Source organism: Anabrus simplex, chromosome 4 (assembly GCF_040414725.1).
Source record: "Anabrus simplex isolate iqAnaSimp1 chromosome 4, ASM4041472v1, whole genome shotgun sequence".
Lineage (NCBI taxonomy): Eukaryota > Metazoa > Arthropoda > Insecta > Orthoptera > Tettigoniidae > Anabrus > Anabrus simplex.
In genome coordinates this window covers 273,797,602-273,819,066 of record NC_090268.1, presented here as the reverse complement: position 1 = coordinate 273,819,066, position 21,465 = coordinate 273,797,602, and the positions used below count along the sequence as shown (strand labels likewise).

The following is a 21,465-nucleotide window of genomic DNA, read 5'->3' as shown; positions in this document are numbered from 1 at the left end:
TTTTGTGTTTTCTTGGGTTCCTGTCCATCCATTCATTCTTCATGACATTTTATTTTATTTTTATTTTGGTCAGTGGATGCCTTTGTAATTTTTGTTCTTTCATTTCGTACCATTAGGGGCCGATGACCTTCGATGTTAGGCCCCTTAAAACAACAAGCATCATCATCATCATTTCCTTTCGTACCATTAGGGGCCGATGACCCCGATGTTAGGCCCCTTTCAACAACAAGAAACATCATCATCATCATCATCATCATCATCATCCCCTGCCTGCCGTAAGAAGCGACTAACAGGGGTCCAAGGGGCTCTCAACTTGGGAGTGTGGATTGGCGACCACGGAGCCCTAAGCTGAGTTTTGGCATTGCTTCCACTTACTTGTGCCAGGCTCCTCACTTTCGTCTATCTTGTTCGACCTTCCTTGGTCAACTGTTGTTCTTTCCCGACCCCGACGGTATAAGAGCATTCAAGGCCTAGGGAGTTTTTCATTTTCACGCCCTTCGTGGCCCTTGACTTTCTTCGTCCTTTACTTAAGTTTTCGAAGTGACGGATCCCTTCTTTCTCCTTTTTTCTCTTTTTTTACCCCTGTGGGTGGGGGACGCGGACGAATAATACACCCACGGTATCCCCTGCCTGTCGTGAGAAGCGACTAAAAGGGGCGACCAAGGAATGATTGAATTAGAACCATGAAACTACTTTTGATTCGTACCTTCACACGGGTAACACTACGAGTTGCCTGTACTTGCCAGTAGTACCACTATATTAGGTATGAAATATGTTTTTGATTAGTAGCAGTAGAGGGGGTTCTCCAGTGGGTTTCCAGTACCCGTGCGTCGTACCCATGTGCGCAACACCGCGGGTCTTGGGCGTTGCCTGTGAGTTGTACCACTATATGAGCGACACCGTGGGTCTGCGTTGCCTGTGATTAGTACCCACTATGTGAGGAACACCACGGGATAGTGCGAGTCCCTGTGGTTAGTACACCTAGGTGAGGAAAGTCATCGGTTTGCGTTGGCTATGAGTGGCGCCATTGTGAGAGAAACACCATAGGTTTGCGTTACCTATACGAAGTACAATACTTGTGATTAGTACCATCTTGTGTGGAACACTGAGTCTTCGCTACTTTCGATTATTACCCCAACGTGACAAATACCATGGTTCTACTTTACTGGCGACATGTACCATTCTGAGGGGCCTTAGACCTGGCTTTTGGACCCCTTTAGACATCAAGCACCCTCGATTCAGGACTGTGCTTTTTAAGTGGTCCGTTGCTCAGTAATAGTGTTATTTATGACCTTTCATGAATTTTTATTTTTTTCAGTGGATTTTTTGAACTTTTTGTTATTTCATTTCGTACCATTAGGGGGCGATGACCTCGATGTTAGGCCCCTTTAAACAACAAGCATCATCTAAACAACAAGCATCATCATCATCATCATCATCTGGATAAAAACTAATGTTAATAGGTATGATACAATAATTTATAGTTCATCAAGATTTCTTGGTAGTTGAAGCAATTGATCCTAGCAGAAGCAATTGTTTAAGCATGCTATTTCACTGTCCGATGGATACGTTTCAAGCCAGTTATTTTCAACTGAACAGAAAAAGGCTTTGTATTTTATTTGACGTTGAAGCTTTATAACCTTTCATGAGCAGATAGCTATTCTGTCATTCATGTGTCATAATTCTAGGCGTGGTGGTAAAAAGAGAAGCCTGTTTAAAGGTGAAACGTTAATTGATCGTGACATCATTGCTACCATTAAAGCTTTTCAGTGTCAAAACACATCCATAAGGAGTCAGTATGCGGTAATGAACTTCACATTTTTCAATGGGGCAATTACGTTTCTGGCAGTGTCCTTTCACTTCTAATCTAGAATTCGTGTACCTCTCTTTCATCTGTTTGAATCGTTATCATATTTTAGATCCATATGGCAAATCTAATATTTCCTTATTCCTCTTACCTTGCCATGGGTTCGCTGCGTGGATTTTTATTATATCGTAATGGTTTCTGACTCATGGCATACTTCTGAGAGATTTAGTAAATTTGCCTGAGAAGTGTTATAGATGTTACAGATGTTTACCATTTTCCTAATAATCCATTTTGTTTGGTTGAAGATAAGGGTTCATTTTTCATGAAGTTCCAGATGTCTAAAAATAATATCCTGGGGGTGTGGGACGCAGGTGAAAAATGCACCCACAGTATCTACTGCCTCTCGTAATAGGCGACTAAAAGGTGCCCCAGGGCCTCTCAACTTGGGTAGGTTGTTTGGCGACCACGGCCCCTTAGCTGAGTCCTAGCATTAGTTCCACTTACTTGTGCCCGGCTCCTCACTTTAATCTATCCTCTCTGATCTCCCTTGGTCAACTCTTGTCCATTTCCGACCCCGCCGGTATTAGAGTATTCGAGGTGAAAGGAATCTTTCATTTTCGCGCCGTTCCTGGCCGTTGCGTTTCTTTGTCCGTTACTTCATTTTTCGAAGTGACGGATCCCTTCTTTTTCTTTTTCTTCTTTCTCCCTGTCTACCCCTTGTGGGTGGGGGACGCAGACGAAGAATACACCCACGGTATCTCCAGCCTGTCGTAAGAGGCGACTACAAGGGGCGACCAAGGTTTGATTGAATTAGGACCATGAAACTACTTTTGATTCGTATCATCATGCGGGTAACACCATGGGTTGCCTGTACTTGCGAGTAGTACCATTCTGTTAACCATGAAACTACTTGTGCTTAATACCATTACGTGAGGAACACCACGGATCTACGTTACCAATTAAAAGTGCTTTTATGTGAGGAACACCACGGTTCTGTGGTTAGAAGGGTCTACCGTCTACCGAAGCGGAGGCGCGTCTTGCGGCCGTGTGCCGTGTGCCGTTAAGTTGTGCTGGAATGTGTCGGTTCCCCTGGGTTCAGAATAGAAACACCATGGGCGTAGTTTGCCTGTGATTCGTACCACTATGTGAGGAAAATCACGGGTTTAGCTGGCGCCCGTTATAAGTACCACTATGTGCGAAAACCATGGGTGTGAATTGCCTGACAGTAGTTAAATTATGTGACGAAACCATGGGTTTGTGTTATCAGTGGTTGTTACCATAATACGTCATACACCGTCGGTGTACATTGCATATGGTTTGTAGCATTATGTGAGCAACACCATGAATATACGTTGTCTGTGAATAGTTTCACTTAGTGAGGAACATCACGTGATAAACCGTGAATAGGTCCACTATGTGCGGAGAACGATGGGTCTGCGTTGCTAGTGAGTAGAATTCGTATGTATGAAACACGATGGGTTTCTGTTACATGTGAGTGATGCCATTGTGTGCACAATGCGACAGGTCTACATTTCCTGTGATTAGAACCACCATTAGAGAAACGCCATGAGTCTACGTTACCTGCGATTAGTACCACAGTAAGAAGAACACCATGGTTTTACCTCCCAGTGAATAGTAACATTATGAGGGGCCGGCAGTCTGGATTTCGGAAGCCTTTAGATAATAATGCACCATCCTAATAATTCGGGCTTTGTGAATTGGATTCACTGATTGCTTTTGTTTCACTATCATATTTCCATCATCATTCGCTTTAGATTTTGAAGTTAGAAATTTCGTTTCGTTCACCTCTTACCATTAGGGCCGATGAGCTAGCTGTTAGGCCCCTTTAAACTACAATCATCATCATATCTAAAAAAGAACAAAACTTGTTACGGACGCCAAATAAGAAATTTAGATTTTCCTTTTAAAAAGTCCACGCACCTGCTACGCTGGCGTAGCAGGGGGAGAAGTGATACACCCTCGTGGCGCTTCCCAGATGATGGATCCCTTTTTTCTTCTTTCTTCTCTCCCTACCTCTTGTAGGTAGGGGACGCGGACGAAAAATACACCCACGGAATTCCCTGCCTGTCGTGAGAGGCGACTAAAAGGGGCGACCAAGGGATGATTATCTTAGAACCATGAAACTACTTTTGAACAGTACCATCACGCGGGGAACATCATAGGTCGCCTTTACTTGCGAGTAGTACCAGTATATTAGGTACGAAATAGGTTTGTGATCAGCAGCAGAGGTTTGGTCCCCTGTGTGATTCTAGTACCCGTGCGACGTACCCATGTGACCAACACAGCGGGTCTGAGCGTTGCCTGCGAGTTGTAACACTATATGAGCGACGCCGTGGGTCTGCGTTGCCTGTGATTAGTACCCACTATGTAAGGAACACCACGGGATAGTACGGGTCCCTGTGGTTAGTAAACCTAGGTGAGGAACCTCATCGGTTTGAGTTGGCTATGATTGGCACCAATGTGTGAGAAACACCATAGGTCAGCGTTACCTGTACGACGTCCAATAATTGTGAGTAGTACCATCATGTGTGGAACACCGTGAGTCTTCGCTACTTTCGATTAGTACCCCAACAACCCCCTGCGGGTGGGGGGCGCACATGTAGAATACACCCGCAGTATCCCCTGCCTATCGTAAGATGCGACTAAAAGGGGCGACCAAGGTTTGATTGAATTAGGACCATGAAACTACTTTTGATTCGTATCATCATGCGGGTAACAACACGCGTTGCCTGTACTTGCGAGTAGTACCATTCTGTTAACTACTGAATAGTTTTGTGGTTCGTAGCACTCAAGCGGTGTTCAGTGTGGTTTTCCAGTACCCCTGAGTCGTACCCATGTGAGCAACACCACGGGTCTGGGCGTTGCCTGTGAGTTGTACCACTATATGTGCGACACCGTGGGTCTGCGTTGCCAGCGATTAGTACCCACTATGTGAGGAACACCACGGGAATGATGGCGCCCGTACTTAGTACACCTAGGTGAGGAACCTCATCGATTTGCGTTGGATATGAGTGGCGCCATTTTGTGAGAAACACCATAGGTCTGCGTTACCTTTACGACGTACAATACTTGTGAGTAGTACCTTAATGTTTGGAACACCGTGAGTTTACGCTACCTTTGATTAGTACCGCAGCTTGGGAAATATCATGATTCTACTTTACCACGAACCTGCCACGCAAGCGTAGCAGGGGGAGAGGTGATACTCCCACGTGGCGCGTCTCAGGTGGCGGATAGGGGGCTCCTAACCGGCTTGCCGGCGGACTTGAGGGAAATAAAATACCTCTCGCAGATCAAACTCACACCCCCTCTGGGTGGGGGAGGCTGACGAATAATACACCCACGGTATCCCCTGCCTGTCGTGAGAGGCGACTAAAAGGGGCGACCAAGGGATGCTTGGATTAGAACCATGAAACTACTTTTGATTAGTACCGTCACGCGCGGAACTCCATCGGTCGCTTTTACTTGCGAGTAGTACCACTCTGTTAGGTACTCCATATTTTTGTGATTCGTAGCACTCGAGGGGGGTTCAGTGTGGGTTTCCAGTACCCGTCAGTCGTGCCCGTGTGTGTAACACCACAGGCCTGGGCGTTGCCTGTGAGTTGTACCCGTGTGAGCGACACCACGCGTCTGGGCGTGGCCTGTGAGTTGTACCACTATATGAGCGACACCGCGGGTCTGCGTTGCCAGTGATTAGTACCCACTATGTGAGGAACACCACGGGAATGCCGGCGCCCGTGCTTAGTACACCTAGGTGAGGAACCTCATCGGTTTGCGTTGGCTATGAGTGGCGCCATTGTGTGCGAAACACCATAGGTCTGCGTTCCCTGTACGAATTGCAATACTTGTGTGTAGTACCATCTTGTGTGGACCACCGTGAGTCTTGGCTACTTTTGATCAGTACCCCAAAATGACAAATACCATGGTTCTACTTTACTCGCGACATGCACCATTCTGTGGGGCCTTAGCTGTGAATTTAGCACCCCTTCCGACATCAAGCATCATTCTGCTTTATAAATGGTCCCTTGGTCAGTAATACTCTAATTAACTACCTTCTTTTTGAGTCTGATCCACTGTTTTTGTTTCTTTTAGGGTTCATGTCCATCCATTCATTCTTCATGACAATTTTTATTTTATTTTGATCAGTGGATGAATTTGAATTTTTTGTTATTTCATTTCGTACCATTAGTGTCCGATGACCTCGATGTTAGGCCCCTTTAAACAACAAGCATCATCATCATCATCATCATCATCATCAGGATTGTACTTTAGAAGTGGTCCCTTGGTCGGTAAAGCAGTTTCTTTTTGGTAGTTTTTGGGTAGGATCTATAGTTTGTTTTGGATACATGTCCATCCATTCATTCTTCATGTCATTTGTTTTCTTTTGGTCAGTGGATGATTTAAAACGTTTTGTCATTTCATTCGTACCATCAGGGGTCGATGACATAGATGTTAGGCCCATTAAAGTGACAAGCATCATCATCATCATCATCATCATGTAATGGTAGATTTACAGCACTAATTCTTCCTTCGCATCGTATATATTTACAAGAATCTGACTGTAATATTTGTTTTACATTCCAGGTGGTGAGGATGTTGCTGGTTGTGGTGATAGTGTTTATTACACTGTGGCTACCGTACCGAGGGTTACTGGTATACAACAGCTTTGCCACGCTGTTGAACAAGAAGAAATTCATGGATCTCTGGTTCCTTATGTTCGCTAAGACGTGCATCTACATAAACAGGTATTTCCGACTTTCTTATAGTCACAATTAGTTCCCTTTCGTGTTATTTTATTAAATAGCTTTATTTCAAGTGGAGTCTGAACTATAGTGGCTTCAAACTGCACTGTACTTCCACATTACTGGAAAGAAATTTCGCGAATAAATTCAGGGATGTGGTAGACCTAGATTTATTTTAACGTGAGGTACGAGTTATAACAATTTGTAAAGGAAGCAGACGAGGCTGAATGTGTTAGTCCTATGCAATTATTATACTGAGTCTGTTGGTATTTGAAGGACTAAATACACCGGCTGATTTACCGGCACGTAAAAGAACGCCTCCGGAGCAAATTTCAGGCACCTCAGCTGCTCCAAAATCTATAAAACAAAAAGTAGAACCTATAACATTTTTCCCACACATTTTCGGCATTATTGGAAGATTTTTGTGTATCTTGTCCTGAGAGGCATATTACCTGTGAGGTTGGATTCCGGAGATGGTGCGTTAGAATCCCACCGTCGGCAGCTCTGAAGATTGTTTTCTGTGGTTTCCAATTTTCATGCCAGACAAATGCTAGAGCTGTATCTTAATTAAGGCCACCACCGTTACCATCACAATCCTACATTTTCCCACCCGTGCTTCGCCGAGAAATTTCGATGTGTGAGTGTGAGCTAGGGAGGTGACTCGTATATGTTGTTACCATGTTTTGGTGGATCAGCAGAGGTGAAAGAAGGTGCGGGCTGGAATGGGTCTAACTACAAGGCCGAAAGATTAATTAAAATTTAAATAAAGGTTATATTTTCAATAGACAACAAGTTTTAACAATTTTCACTAGGTGAAGTAACAAAGAAAAGTCAGGTACAATGTAACTTTACAAACGAAAGAACAAGTTAAGGGGGCTTTACAAATTCTGGGCTACGAGCCCCAAAGTTTAACAATTTCTGAGCTCTCAGCTCACAACCGCAAATTACCAAAGAGCAGAAAACCCCTCATAACATGGTGCACTTGCTCCCACCTCGAAATGTCAAGCCCCCTAGAGGCACCTTTTAAAATAACGGGAAGAGCTGACCCGCTCTCAATCTTTCAAGCCTATTAAATGAAATACCAGACTTTACAGTGACTTGCCATCGAGACACAAAATACAAGAATTAAACAGGGGTATCTCGTACCCACCCTACAGGGCCTTAAAGGAAAAATAAAAGGCCCAAAATACCAATGTGAATGGAGGTGTTAGTTGCGCTCCTATATGAAAACTTATATAAAACCTAAGGGGCATTAGACCCTGACACAGGGGCAATTCCCAAGCTAGGGAGGTGACTCGTATAAGAAAATATTAAGACATTAAGAGTAGAAAATCGGTTTTGAAAACGTACTCATCTCAAATCAAGATGAATGGCAGCTCGAGAGGATAAGGCACTCTCTATCCCCGATTTACATTCAAAGATATATGAAGTTTTACAAAGATGGAAAAAGATTTACATGTTTTTTAAGTTAAAGGTTACGTATTAAAGGTTTCGGACCTGCCCCGCGGGTTATACTGCTGAGCTAGCAAGGAGAAAAGAAAGATGTTAAATGGCCATTACCTTGTTGAAGAGCTGCTGCCCGAAGGAAGAGGCGCTACACGCCCCCTGCTATGTTTCTATACACTAAGCAAGATGTTGTTGAAATGGCCGGGAGACAAGAAAATCAGCAGTTTTTATACCCTCGTGGAAGATTCGAGATCTTACATGAATGATTAAGACACACCCACAGACGTTTATTGGTCGTCTAAAAGTTACAGATCAAAAATTGAGGAAGAAGGACCCGATTGGTCCAAAATTAATTAAAAACATTCGGGATTGGCTAAGTTCAAAACTGGCGGACAGAAAAATTAACATTGCCAACCCACAGATAAAAGAACAAAATTTAGTAAAGACCAAAATTTAAGAATACAAAATTCATTCAAAAAAGCCACGAACCTGCTACGAAAGCGTAGCAGGGGAAGAGGTGATACTCCCACGTGGCGCGTCCCAGGTGGCGGATAGGGAGGTCCTAACCGGCTTGCCGGCGGACTTGAGGGAAATAAAATACCTCTCGCGGACCAAACACACTACCCCCTGCGGGTGGAGGACGCACATGTAGAATACACCCGCGGTACCTCCTGCCTGTCGTATGAATCGACTAAAAGGGCCGACCTAGGCGCGGACATGGATTGCGGTTTGGTATAATGTGTTGGACCTCCTGTGGATGGGAGGGGTCTAGTACATTCACAGGTAATCCCTGCCTGTCGTAGAAGGCGACTTAAAGGGTCATGTGGCCATGATCCCCTCTTTATTTTATTATTATTTTTCCGAGGGTCAGATGTAGAAAAATCAAAATTTTGATGTACGTGCTGCCCGGAGATGGGCCTCTTACGTGTGCGATTATGCCCAAAAGCCCGGGACCATTGCGTGGTGGGAGCGCCATGTACCTTGGCAGTGGTATCCGCCTGACAACACAGGTCCCCGCACAGCCGAATGCCAGAAGGACATATTATTATTAATTATTTTTATTTTTTCTCTATATTTAGTGCTCTGTACACGCTATGGGGTACATGATATTGCGGGTGATTGGAGGAAGGGAGTCTTAGTGCTCATTGCCTCAGTCATCCCGTATTAGGCATCGTTCAATATCGGACCCCGGGCAGAACCTGCTATGACCAGGTGGGTATTGCCTTGGCTGCTTGGTTCGGCTACAGAGACCCCTGATCGGAGTGGGTAGCATTCGGGGAGGATTACTGATCTCTATGCATGGATCGCTGATGGCAGCTCTCCGCTGCAGGAGAATGTACGCCAAGTTGAGCGCGCGGTTCGCCATGTTGGCGTACCCACCCTAGAGCTCTCCTTATGGGGAAGCAATGATAATATAGTCAATTTTAAGTCTCAATTAATGGCGCATTGGAATAATTAAAAATATAGAGACATGTTCACTCAAAGCATAAGGACATTGGGATCACTGACATGTCATTCCGAAGTCAGAAAATCTCCGGAATAGCAATAAAAATGAGTGTATAATAACGGCCGAAAAAAATTACTACTGCCTGAAAATGACGTGAAACTAGGGGTGTAACAATGAAAGGGTGGGGAAATGTGATCAAAACGCCCTCGCCACTTGCAAGCCTATGCCATTGAATAGAGTAAATTAAGGTTATGGTTTTATGACTTCGTTCCAGCTCATAAATTGTTATTGTTACCGCGTTTTTGTGGTAGTTAAGCATGAAAGAAGGTGCTGGGTGGTGAATAGGTCTCAAGCTACTAAAGAGAAATTAAATTTTAAAATTTAACAAGGTTATATTTTCTTTTCAAGATTAGGTAACAACGAATAGAACAGGTACATAGTAGCCGAAATACAACTTGAAATGTACAATTACAGGGATTAAAGAATTTGGGCTTCGAGCCCTGAAAACACAATTCTTGAGCAACTAGCTCAACGTTACGATATACCAATTTCAACAAAAGGGGCAGAAGACCCCACTCAAACCCTGGAGCCCTTGCTCCAAATTACACAGCAAAGCCTCCTCGAGGCATACAACTCTCAATTTTAGAAAAGAGCCACTCGCTCTTAAAGTTAAGCCTCTCCCAGGCCACACCAAACTCAACTTTCAAGTTGTCCTCAAAGGACATATACACAGGGGTAAAATACCCAACCTACTGAGGTCTATTAGGTGAGAAAAGATTAATACATGACCTCTAAAATACAACTTGAGAGGAGGCGAACTTGCACTCCTAATACACTTTGCTTAAGACCTACTTGGCACTAGGCCGTTAATACAAGGGCTAATCCCATACTACGGAGGTGACTTAAAGGCAATTTACATTACATTACGGGAGAATTGGTTGAGAAAAATAAGTTCACCTCAAGACGATGTGAGTGGGAACTCGAGAGGGTTAGCACTCTCTATCCCATAATGTAGCTTTACAAGAGAATAGAAGAAAAGAGTAGTTACATTTTAGGAAAAGGTTACATGATGGAAAACGCTTCGAACCCGCCGCGAGAGTTAAACTGCCGCCCTAGCAAGAAAAGAAGTTATTAATAGGCCATTACCTGGTGGTAGATCGCTGCCGAGGAAAGAGGCGCTTCCCGCCTCCTGCTATGTACTTAATACACTGAACGATGGAACAGAAGTGGCCCGGAGACCCCAAAATCAGCAGTTTATATCCTCTCGCGGAAGATTCTAGGCGTTAGGGGAAATAAAACACCCTCCCTCAAAGTTTTTATTGGTTCGGGAAAAGAAACCCCTACATAGAGGAAAAAGAAACACATTATTGGTGGAAAATTAATTAAAGAAATTCGGGATTGGCTAGATCCAAAATAAGGGGAAAAAGAGGGGTATACAGCCAACTTAAACCATGACAGAAAGAAATTTAACAAAGAACAAACTCTTGAAATAAAAATTTCTCCAACAAAATAGTTCTTTGACTCCGCACTAGGTCGCACTATTGTTGATCTTCAGTAGTGTCCTCTAGAAGAGAAAGTTCACACTTCTTACTTCAAGCGAAACAAAAACACATCAAAAGTGACACAGTTCAAAAACTCAAAATTTTCCACGTGGTGACATCTTCTGAGAAAGTAGAGAATTAATAGAATAGATAAAGTTCAACCTTCCTCCAGAAGAGGAGTTTCAACTGGCGCAACTTTTAAATAAACAGAGTAGAGGTGTACCGCCCGGTACAGACCTCCCCCCCCAAAAGTTCCTCCAAGGGGTAACACAGAAGAACATAAGCTTTGTTTCCAAAATAAGGTCCAAGTTTAGACGTTGATATTAAGATTAATTGCGGAAGCATTTATAAGATTTTAGTAATTTGGTTGGTTGCAATTTCAAAATTTTGTTGTTGCCGGTGCAGTAAAGTTTTTCTGTTGTAGTAGTTGAATTTCTGAAGATAAACATTTAATGCTTAAAAGTGAAGAAAAGTTTTGCAATGTTCACCAAATATTGTTGTTAAATTCCCAACTGTAATTATTGCTTATGGTGACTGTCCATGTAGTTGATGTAGATTGAGTCGGATGGCCAGACCGGCCGTTGCAGCTTGCGTCCAACGGAGGCCGCTCGGACCCCTCAAGTACCCTGAGATACCGCTCGCCCGCACTATGAGGGGAGCAGAGGTGTTGAAGTACGCCGCGCCCGCGGTGAACAGATACAGGCTGCGGGCATGTAGCAGGTCGTGCGCCGCACATCAGCCTTGGCCGGGAGGTGAGCTCCGGCTCGCCCTGCACATGTCGTCTCCGCTGGAGAGGAGGGGGCCCATCCCCCTCCCCAGTCGCTGCACGGCGCTGCGCGGCTGCGGGGGCGCTGAAACATTAAAGCTAGGCGGCAGAATTGTGTTGGACAATCATCTTCTTTGAGGGTACAGGCTTGTGGAGAGGTTGAGGGGCCAGCGGCGTGTAGATATCCATGACATTTACTATTATGAAGCCACAGTGTAAGGTGGAGCAGGAGACGGGAGCGTGGTAATGGCCGTGGCAAGAACAGGATGGCAGTTTAATGGGTCGGGGCAGGTTTCACAAACATGCTTACATCTAAAACCAAAATATTACAGAAGGGGCAGAATGCCTTAAAAGTGAAACTCAAAAAAAAGAACAAATATAACCTTCATATCCGTTCAAAATACTATGGAGCAAGTTAACACAGAAATTACACCGGTTTCACCTGGGACAGGTGAACTCTAAATATCCTCTCGGTGGCTGGATTACTTAGCAATAAGGTAACCGGCGTAAGAAAATCGAGAATGATACAAGGCCCATGAAATCTGGGGGCAAGCTTGCCCGCGGGAACAAAATTTTTGACCATAACCTGGTCACCTACCTTCAAAGTGGTGGGTCTCCGTCCACGATCATACCTTTCCCTAACCTTTTCATGAGATACTTTAAGATTAGCTTTAGCCTTTTTCCAAAGATCTTTAATGTTTTCCGGATCTATTGTCTCGGGTAGAATGTCATTCAGAGACCAGAGGTTAGAGAGCGGCGAGTTGGGAACAAACTTGAACATTAACGAAGCTGGAGTAAACTTGTGAGATTCATGAACCGCCGAATTCAAAGCAAAAGCTATCCAATGCAGGGACGTGTCCCACCTGGAAGGATCTTCATGATGATAGGCAATGAGTGCGGACCTGAGATTACGGTTAACCCGTTCAGCCAGAGATGGTTGAGGGTAATAAGCAGATGTAGTTACATGAGAGATGGACAAGTCAAAACAGAATTTACGAAACAGATTAGATGTAAAAGCCTTAGCATTATCAGATACAATATATTGGCACGGACCAAAAGAAGCAAAAATAGAATTTAGGCAAGTAATGGTGGACTGAGCGGTAGCCAGCTTAGTCGGAAATAACCAAGAAAATCTTGTAAAACCATCTACACACACAAAGATGAACTTGTTGGCATTACCCTTTGACTGGGGGAAGGGTCCCACATAATCGATATACAGGCGTTCCATGGGGCGCGACGCTTGATGAGAAGACAAAAGGCCTACTTTAGTGGACATGGTGGGTTTACTGATCAAACAAGATTTACAAGCTTTTACAAGTTCCCGAATTTCACCGTCCATACCTTTCCATATGAACATTTCACGAATCTTTTCACGAGTTTTAAAGATACCAAGATGCCCTCCTAATGGGGACTCATGATAATACTTGAAGATCATAGGCACAAGAACTGCTGGAACGACAACTTTCATCATCTTGTCATGCCTCGAAGGGCAACATAAAACACCATTCCTCAGAACATAAGGGACAACATGTTCCCCAGAAGGAAGGGTTTCCATTATCGGAGCCAGCGTCGGATCTTCACGTTGGTACTTCTCAATATCCCTAAAAAGCATGGGAGCATCTGTTAAGATGGCATTAACATCAGATAGCATGGACTCGGGAGGTGATGAACTGTCTACCGGTTCATGGGTCTCGACGTCGTTAGAAAACATACGGCTGAGTCCATCAGCAACAACATTTTCAGTACCTCTGATATGCCTGACATCGAATTGGAAGGCAGAAATACGGATGGCCCAACGGGCTATACGACCAGTACGACGCGGCCTACCTAAGACCCAGCTTAAGGCTTGATTATCTGTCTCCAGGTCGAATTTGACGTGTTCCAGATAGAGACGGAACTTTTCTAAGGCGAATAAGACTGCCAAACCTTCAAGCTCATATATGGAGTACTTTGCTTCTTGAGCTGACAATGTCCTAGACGCATAGGCGATTGGTCGCCTCCCTAGTTCAGTCTCTTGAAGAAGAACTGCAGCTACTGCTGACGACGATGCGTCGGTTTGGACGATGAATTTCTTCGAGAAATCAGGCATAGCAAGTACAGGGGCATTACAGAGAGCTAATTTCAGATCTTCAAAAGCGGCTTGTTGAGAAGGTCCCCACTCGAATTTGATGCCTTTCCTACGAAGAAGGTTTAAGGGCGCCGCTCTATTAGCAAAGTTAGGAATGAACTTCCTGAAGAAATTCACCATACCAATGAATCTAGCGATACCTTTGATGTCCTTAGGAGGTTTAAAATCCCGGATGGCCTGTGTTCTAGAATGATCGACTGCTACACCATCGGGTGACACAATATGCCCTAGGAATGACATAGAGGGCTTAGCAAAGGCAACCTTGGACAACTTAACAGTTAACCCAGCCTTACGAAGGCGATTCAGAACTTCTCGCAGATGATCTAGATGTTCTTCAAAAGTCTCGGAAAATACGACGACATCATCCAAGTAGTGATATAAGTACTCAAATTTGATGTCGGAGAAGACCCTATCTAGTAGCCTAGTGAGCACAGCTGCCCCCGTGGGGAGCCCGAAAGGCACGCGGTTGTATTCGTATAAATTCCAGTCCGTGGCAAACGCTGTAAGGTGTTTAGACTCTTCGGCAAGGGGAATTTGATTATAGGCCTGATTCAAGTCCAAGATGGTGAAGAACTTGGCCTTGCGAAACCATGAAAAGCAAGAATGAAGGTCGGGAAGGGGCACAGATTGCAACACCACCTTCCGATTGAGAGCCCTGTAATCAATGACAGGCCTGAAGCCTCCTTGGGGTTTCGGGACTAGAAAAATAGGCGAAGAATACGCTGACTTAGAGGGCCTAATAATACCATCCTTCAACATCTGATCGATGATTTCTTTCAGAGCTTTCATTTTAGGAGGAGACAACCTATAAGGTGGAAAGCGAACAGGAATCGAATCCGTGACCTCAATTTTGTATTCAATAAGGTCAGTGACACCAAGAGTATCAGAGAACACCTCGGGAAACGACTGACACAGTTGCCGAATACTATCAGCCTGCTCCTCAGGTAGATGTCTAAGGTCTAACAACCTCTCATCCTGGGTAGGCGAAATAGATGAACATGATGCAGAATTACACTTTAATAGAGGGATTTTACAATTAGAGGCAAATTTGAATGTGCACGACTTACTCTGAAGATCGAGCACCAGACCAGTGTGAGAAATAAAGTCAGCTCCCAATATAATGGGGCAAGACAATTGCTTGGCCACAAACAATTTAACTTTCCATGTAAACTTAAAAACACGAATTTTGACCAGTAAGGAACCTAGAATTTCTAATGGAGATGAATTAGCCGAAACGTATTGAACAGGAGAAGAGACATAGTCAGGGAGTTTACAAACAGATTTCAATTTAGAATACCAATCAGCCGAAATAATGGAACAAACACTGCCTGAATCTAAGAGAGCTGTTATAGGCTCGTTATTTAACTCAATCTTAAGAAAAGGAACAGGTGCGGGGGTATCCGCCGCAATCCTAAGACACTCTTTAGGGCATTCAAAAGATGAATTTGAAGGCTGGTCGATCTCTGCATTTACAACCTGTTTACTAGGGGCTGAGTCTCGGGAAGATGGATTAGTCGGCTCAGCCGACGCCACTAGTCACTTTTTATTATTGGCATAGCTGGAATTTGCACCAGAAGTTGAGCAGGAGGGGGTGCTATTTGAGTTTGGGCAATTCTTGGCGATATGTGAGAAGGCCCCACACTTAAAACAGCCTTGTGATGACCCTACTCCATTCCTTGTCCCACTTGACTTGATCAGAGGACACTTATTCCGCAGATGGTCAGGCGACCCACAAGCATAACATTTACGGGGATTGACTGGTCGGCGAGGTGGAGGCCGAGTGTTACTAAAGGAAGGCGGGGGTTCTTTCGCGACACGCAAAGAATCGGCGTATCTAACTCCTTCCGCTGAGACGGCCAATGCTTCAAGTTCAGAGAAGGTTTGCGGACACGCCGCGAAACACAAATATGACCTGTAGGATGGCGAAATACCTTCTACAATAGCCTGCACAATCTGATCCTCAGGGAAGTGGAGAGCAAACACCCTAGTATAAAACTTAATATCTTGGATGAAGTCTGCCAGGTTTTCATCCAAGCGCTGTACCCGATAATAGTATTTCTGAATGAGGGAGGACCTGGCCCTAGCCGGGATGAAGTTAGCTAGCAAATGGGCATGGAAATCCTCAATAGAAGATTGCTCGGCAATGGCTCTAACTATTTTGTCAGATAGAACACCAATAGCATAAGGATAGATAATTTGCAAAATTTGACATGGGGAAAGAGAAAACACAAGGGCATGATCCTGAAATTCCACTAGAAATCTTAAAAATGAAATTACGTCACTGGTGGTGTTGACGGAAAACTTAGAGATAGCTCTAAGCAACATTGCCAATGGATGAGGCAAGCTGCTGAACCCAGGTGACATGGTCGTTAAAGGTTTCAAAGGCAAAGAAGTTAATTCAGAGCGGATGTTACTCAATGACGCACGGCGTTCAGATTCGTTGTTCGATGGGGCAGAGATAGTTTGAGCAGCAACGGTTATCCTATTGACTTCTCCCTGAGGAGGCTCTTCCTCGTTACCTACATTCACCGTGGCGGGTTGATCAGTTTTGGGAGGAACTTCGCCGGTTAGCAATTGAGTGACCTTATTAGACAATTCAGAAATAGTTTCAAGGAGCGTATTAGCTTGCTTCCTCTGAACGTCATTCACCTTTAGAGACAATAGATCATTAACTCTATTTGCAAAGTGATACAGCCTGCCTTGCACACGCTTAATTTGATTAGGAGATGGATCGTTTTCATCAAAAAAGCTGACTACCGATGCTAGCCCAGTAATATTCTCGACGATCGTGGAAAGAGAGTCATCAATTTCTTTCTCTCCCAAATTGGGGATGGAAATGGGCAAATCAAGGGACTCTCTAAGCTTGTTAGTGTCTATTGCAACCGTGCCTCCAGATTGAACGTTTCTGATAGTTAACTCATATATCAACTCCTCTTTGCGCAAGTAGTTAAGGAGGAGAACATCGCGAGGGCCGGGCATGATGACAGAACAATTTTGAAAAACTCAAAAATTCCAGCAACTGAGAAAATTGTTAGAGTTCGAATTAAAGCAATGTTTAACCGTCAAAAGGGGCTAAATTGAGACCCATTCACCCACGCTCTGCTACCACTTGTTACCGCGTTTTTGTGGTAGTTAAGCATGAAAGAAGGTGCTGGGTGGTGAATAGGTCTCAAGCTACTAAAGAGAAATTAAATTTTAAAATTTAACAAGGTTATATTTTCTTTTCAAGATTAGGTAACAACGAATAGAACAGGTACATAGTAGCCGAAATACAACTTGAAATGTACAATTACAGGGATTAAAGAATTTGGGCTTCGAGCCCTGAAAACACAATTCTTGAGCAACTAGCTCAACGTTACGATATACCAATTTCAACAAAAGGGGCAGAAGACCCCACTCAAACCCTGGAGCCCTTGCTCCAAATTACACAGCAAAGCCTCCTCGAGGCATACAACTCTCAATTTTAGAAAAGAGCCACTCGCTCTTAAAGTTAAGCCTCTCCCAGGCCACACCAAACTCAACTTTCAAGTTGTCCTCAAAGGACATATACACAGGGGTAAAATACCCAACCTACTGAGGTCTATTAGGTGAGAAAAGATTAATACATGACCTCTAAAATACAACTTGAGAGGAGGCGAACTTGCACTCCTAATACACTTTGCTTAAGACCTACTTGGCACTAGGCCGTTAATACAAGGGCTAATCCCATACTACGGAGGTGACTTAAAGGCAATTTACATTACATTACGGGAGAATTGGTTGAGAAAAATAAGTTCACCTCAAGACGATGTGAGTGGGAACTCGAGAGGGTTAGCACTCTCTATCCCATAATGTAGCTTTACAAGAGAATAGAAGAAAAGAGTAGTTACATTTTAGGAAAAGGTTACATGATGGAAAACGCTTCGAACCCGCCGCGAGAGTTAAACTGCCGCCCTAGCAAGAAAAGAAGTTATTAATAGGCCATTACCTGGTGGTAGATCGCTGCCGAGGAAAGAGGCGCTTCCCGCCTCCTGCTATGTACTTAATACACTGAACGATGGAACAGAAGTGGCCCGGAGACCCCAAAATCAGCAGTTTATATCCTCTCGCGGAAGATTCTAGGCGTTAGGGGAAATAAAACACCCTCCCTCAAAGTTTTTATTGGTTCGGGAAAAGAAACCCCTACATAGAGGAAAAAGAAACACATTATTGGTGGAAAATTAATTAAAGAAATTCGGGATTGGCTAGATCCAAAATAAGGGGAAAAAGAGGGGTATACAGCCAACTTAAACCATGACAGAAAGAAATTTAACAAAGAACAAACTCTTGAAATAAAAATTTCTCCAACAAAATAGTTCTTTGACTCCGCACTAGGTCGCACTATTGTTGATCTTCAGTAGTGTCCTCTAGAAGAGAAAGTTCACACTTCTTACTTCAAGCGAAACAAAAACACATCAAAAGTGACACAGTTCAAAAACTCAAAATTTTCCACGTGGTGACATCTTCTGAGAAAGTAGAGAATTAATAGAATAGATAAAGTTCAACCTTCCTCCAGAAGAGGAGTTTCAACTGGCGCAACTTTTAAATAAACAGAGTAGAGGTGTACCGCCCGGTACAGTTATAATAGAGTAAAATAATATATTATTATTGGTCCACCTTTTCAATACAAAATGAAAATTACATAGGGACTAGTTTCGACCTAGTAATAGGTCATCATCAGCCTGAAGTAAGTCGTAGATCGAAGAAAACATAAACAATGTAAACACAAGTACAGTCTCTTTAAAGGTACATACCAAGTGGGAAGTTGAGTAGAGATATATGAAAAATAATAACTCATCCAAATTGACGAAGCACTGAGCGGAATTTATGTGAAGTTCGGTGCGCCGTATATTATGAAAGACCACTGTGCACTAAATGATGCAATAAAGAAGAATAGTAGGTTGAATGCTGGCTTCTTCTTAGCTGTTGTATAATCGAAGAAATTTACGTCGTGTTTTATAAGGTATTGATAGACGTCAAAGTGTATTTTGACGTCTATCAATACCTTATAAAACACGACGTAAATTTCTTCGATTATACAACAGCTAAGAAGAAGCCAGCATTCAACCTACTATTCTTCTTTATTGCATCATTTAGTGCACAGTGGTCTTTTATAATATACGGCGCACCGAACTTTACATAAATTCCGCTCAGTGCTTCGTCAATTTGGATGAGTTATTATTTTTCATATATCTCTACTCAACTTCCCACTTGGTATGTACCTTTAAAGAGACTGTACTTGTGTTTACATTGTTTATGTTTTCTTCGATCTATGACTTACTTCAGGCTGATGATGACCTATTACTAGGTCGAAACTAGTCCCTATGTAATTTTCATTTTGTATTGAAAAGGTGGACCAATAATAATATATTATTTTACTCTATTATAATCACAGTTCAATACGGACCTATCATTATGAAACTTATTTCTCATAAATTGTTACTCTAAATAACTATTATAGACCTCTTTAATTAAATTCAGCTAGCAAAGCAACATTGATGGCCATCATCATAAAAATGTTACACCCCTTAAAAGAGCCCCAAATACCACAAACATTATAATGGGATAGCCTTAAACACCCACCACAATTTAACTTCTCCCACTACTCCAGTGTCTGAAACCCATAATTATTACTGATGTAATAAGGCCTAGAACTCCTCCATATTTCATTCTCTAAGATTGTTATCACGTCAATTATTTCAGCTAAACCGTCAGATTAATGACAAATAAATAAAAATATGAGTAAATCCTTACTTGCAGTAAATGTTCACGAAAATTGAAAACAGTTGGCTGTGCATCACTTCTAAGGCGTACAGTTTGTCTAGTTCTATCAAAAACAGTCTTCCTCAGAGTGATCCGACCAGAGAACAGCTGTTTTAGAAGGCTCCCAGTTCTCCCGCCTGATACTCCTAATCCATGATCTTAGAAGTTTGGGTCTCGAGAAAGGAAACCTACAAAAATTAATTGCCATTTTGCTCCCAGAATATGGGAAATGAGATACAATAAACCTAAAACTCAAAACACTACCCTAGGAAGATTATTATGTATAGTATAAAAGTCACCATCCGTGGTGTAGTGGTTAGTGTGATTAGCTGCCACCCCCGGAGGCCTGGGTTCGATTCCCGGCTCTGCCACGAAATTTGAAAAGTGGTACGAGGGCTGGAATGGGGTCCACTCGGCCTCAGGAGGTCAACTGAGTAGAGATGGGTTCGATTCCCACCTCAGCCATCCTGGAAGGGGTTTTCCGTGGTTTCGCACTTTTCCAGGCAAATATCGGGATGGTACCTAACTGAAGGCCACGGCAGCTTCCTTGTCTATCCCTTCTAATGTTCCCATTCCCCCGCACGGCCCCTGTTCAGCATAGCAGGTGAGGCCACCTGGCCGAGATACTCGTCATCCTCCCCGGTTGTATGCCCCGTCCCAGAGTGTGAGGCCCCAGGACACTGCCCTTGAGGCGGTAGAGGTGGGATCCCTCGCGGAGTTCGAGGAAAAACCGACCCCGGAGGGTAAACAGATAAAGAAGGAGATAAAACGCACCGATGAAATGATTTCTCCCTCTGCTGATCGGTTCTGTTTGTACATCCATAACCTGAATACTGCGGCATGTTAATAACCCGTACTCTTCATTCAGATTTCACATGAACACATACACATTGAAATTGAATCTTGTAATTTACAGGCATACTACAAGGCAACGAACCTAAATTCGTAAAGTACACCATTATTTCCTTTGCAATAACACAGCACAAAACACCCGTGGAACTACAATCAAGAGGCCTGGCGTCCCTGAACTAAGCATAAACAAAGCAAGCGCGCTCCTCGTGGTCTACTGCACCGTGCGCTCGCTGCCATCTTACCACGCCTGTCATTTTCTATTCGGCTTACTGCTACCCAAGCTACCAGCCATCCAGGTATAGAGATCAGTGGGGAGGATGCTATCGGGCATGGCTCCCAAACGAAGTCGGCTCTCTCAAGGTGGTCCCCCACCTAAGTCTTTAACTTTTGCTTCCCTGAGAGGTTCAACTCCCTGGCAACATGCGGAACGCGAAGGAATGGGATCCAGGATGATTTCAGGTCGTCGTACAACCCACGGAGGTACCCCACTTGGTTGTCTGACAAGGCAAGGAAACGAAGGTACGTCAAACAATTCATAACTGCTATCCAAGCGTATCCCAACCGGCCGCGTCGCACGAGGATGAGCAGCGTACAACAAACGGCTGTCATTGTTGAACACGCAGGGATAGCTCGGATGAAGTGGCATCTGTCGCAAATTTGCAGCATACGTAAGTAGGAGTTGCTGGCGCCTCAGGTGTAAAGGCGGCACACCAGACTCAGCGAGCAGGCTAGCGATGGGGCTAGTACGAAAAGCTCCCGTCGCCAACCTAACCCAGCTGTGGTGGATACTGTTCAGCTTCGCAAGAACGCTTGGTCTTGCGGAGCCATATGCTGCACTGCCGTAGTCAAACCGGGATAAAATGTGTGCCCGATAGAATCGCACGAGCACCACGCGGTCAGCTCTCCAATTAGTGCTGCTAAGAAACTTCAAGAGGTT

General features: G+C 43.9%; 1 protein-coding gene across 1 annotated transcript in view; it reads left to right on the top strand.

The window, feature by feature from the left end:
* Positions 1–21,465, top strand: part of LOC137500487 (thyrotropin-releasing hormone receptor-like) — a 66,903-nt gene that overhangs the window by 22,473 nt on the left and 22,965 nt on the right. The window contains exon 2 of the mRNA XM_068227387.1: positions 6,410–6,570. Within this exon, the coding sequence (XP_068083488.1) occupies positions 6,410–6,570 (161 nt within the window). The remainder of the gene's footprint in view (positions 1–6,409; positions 6,571–21,465) is intronic.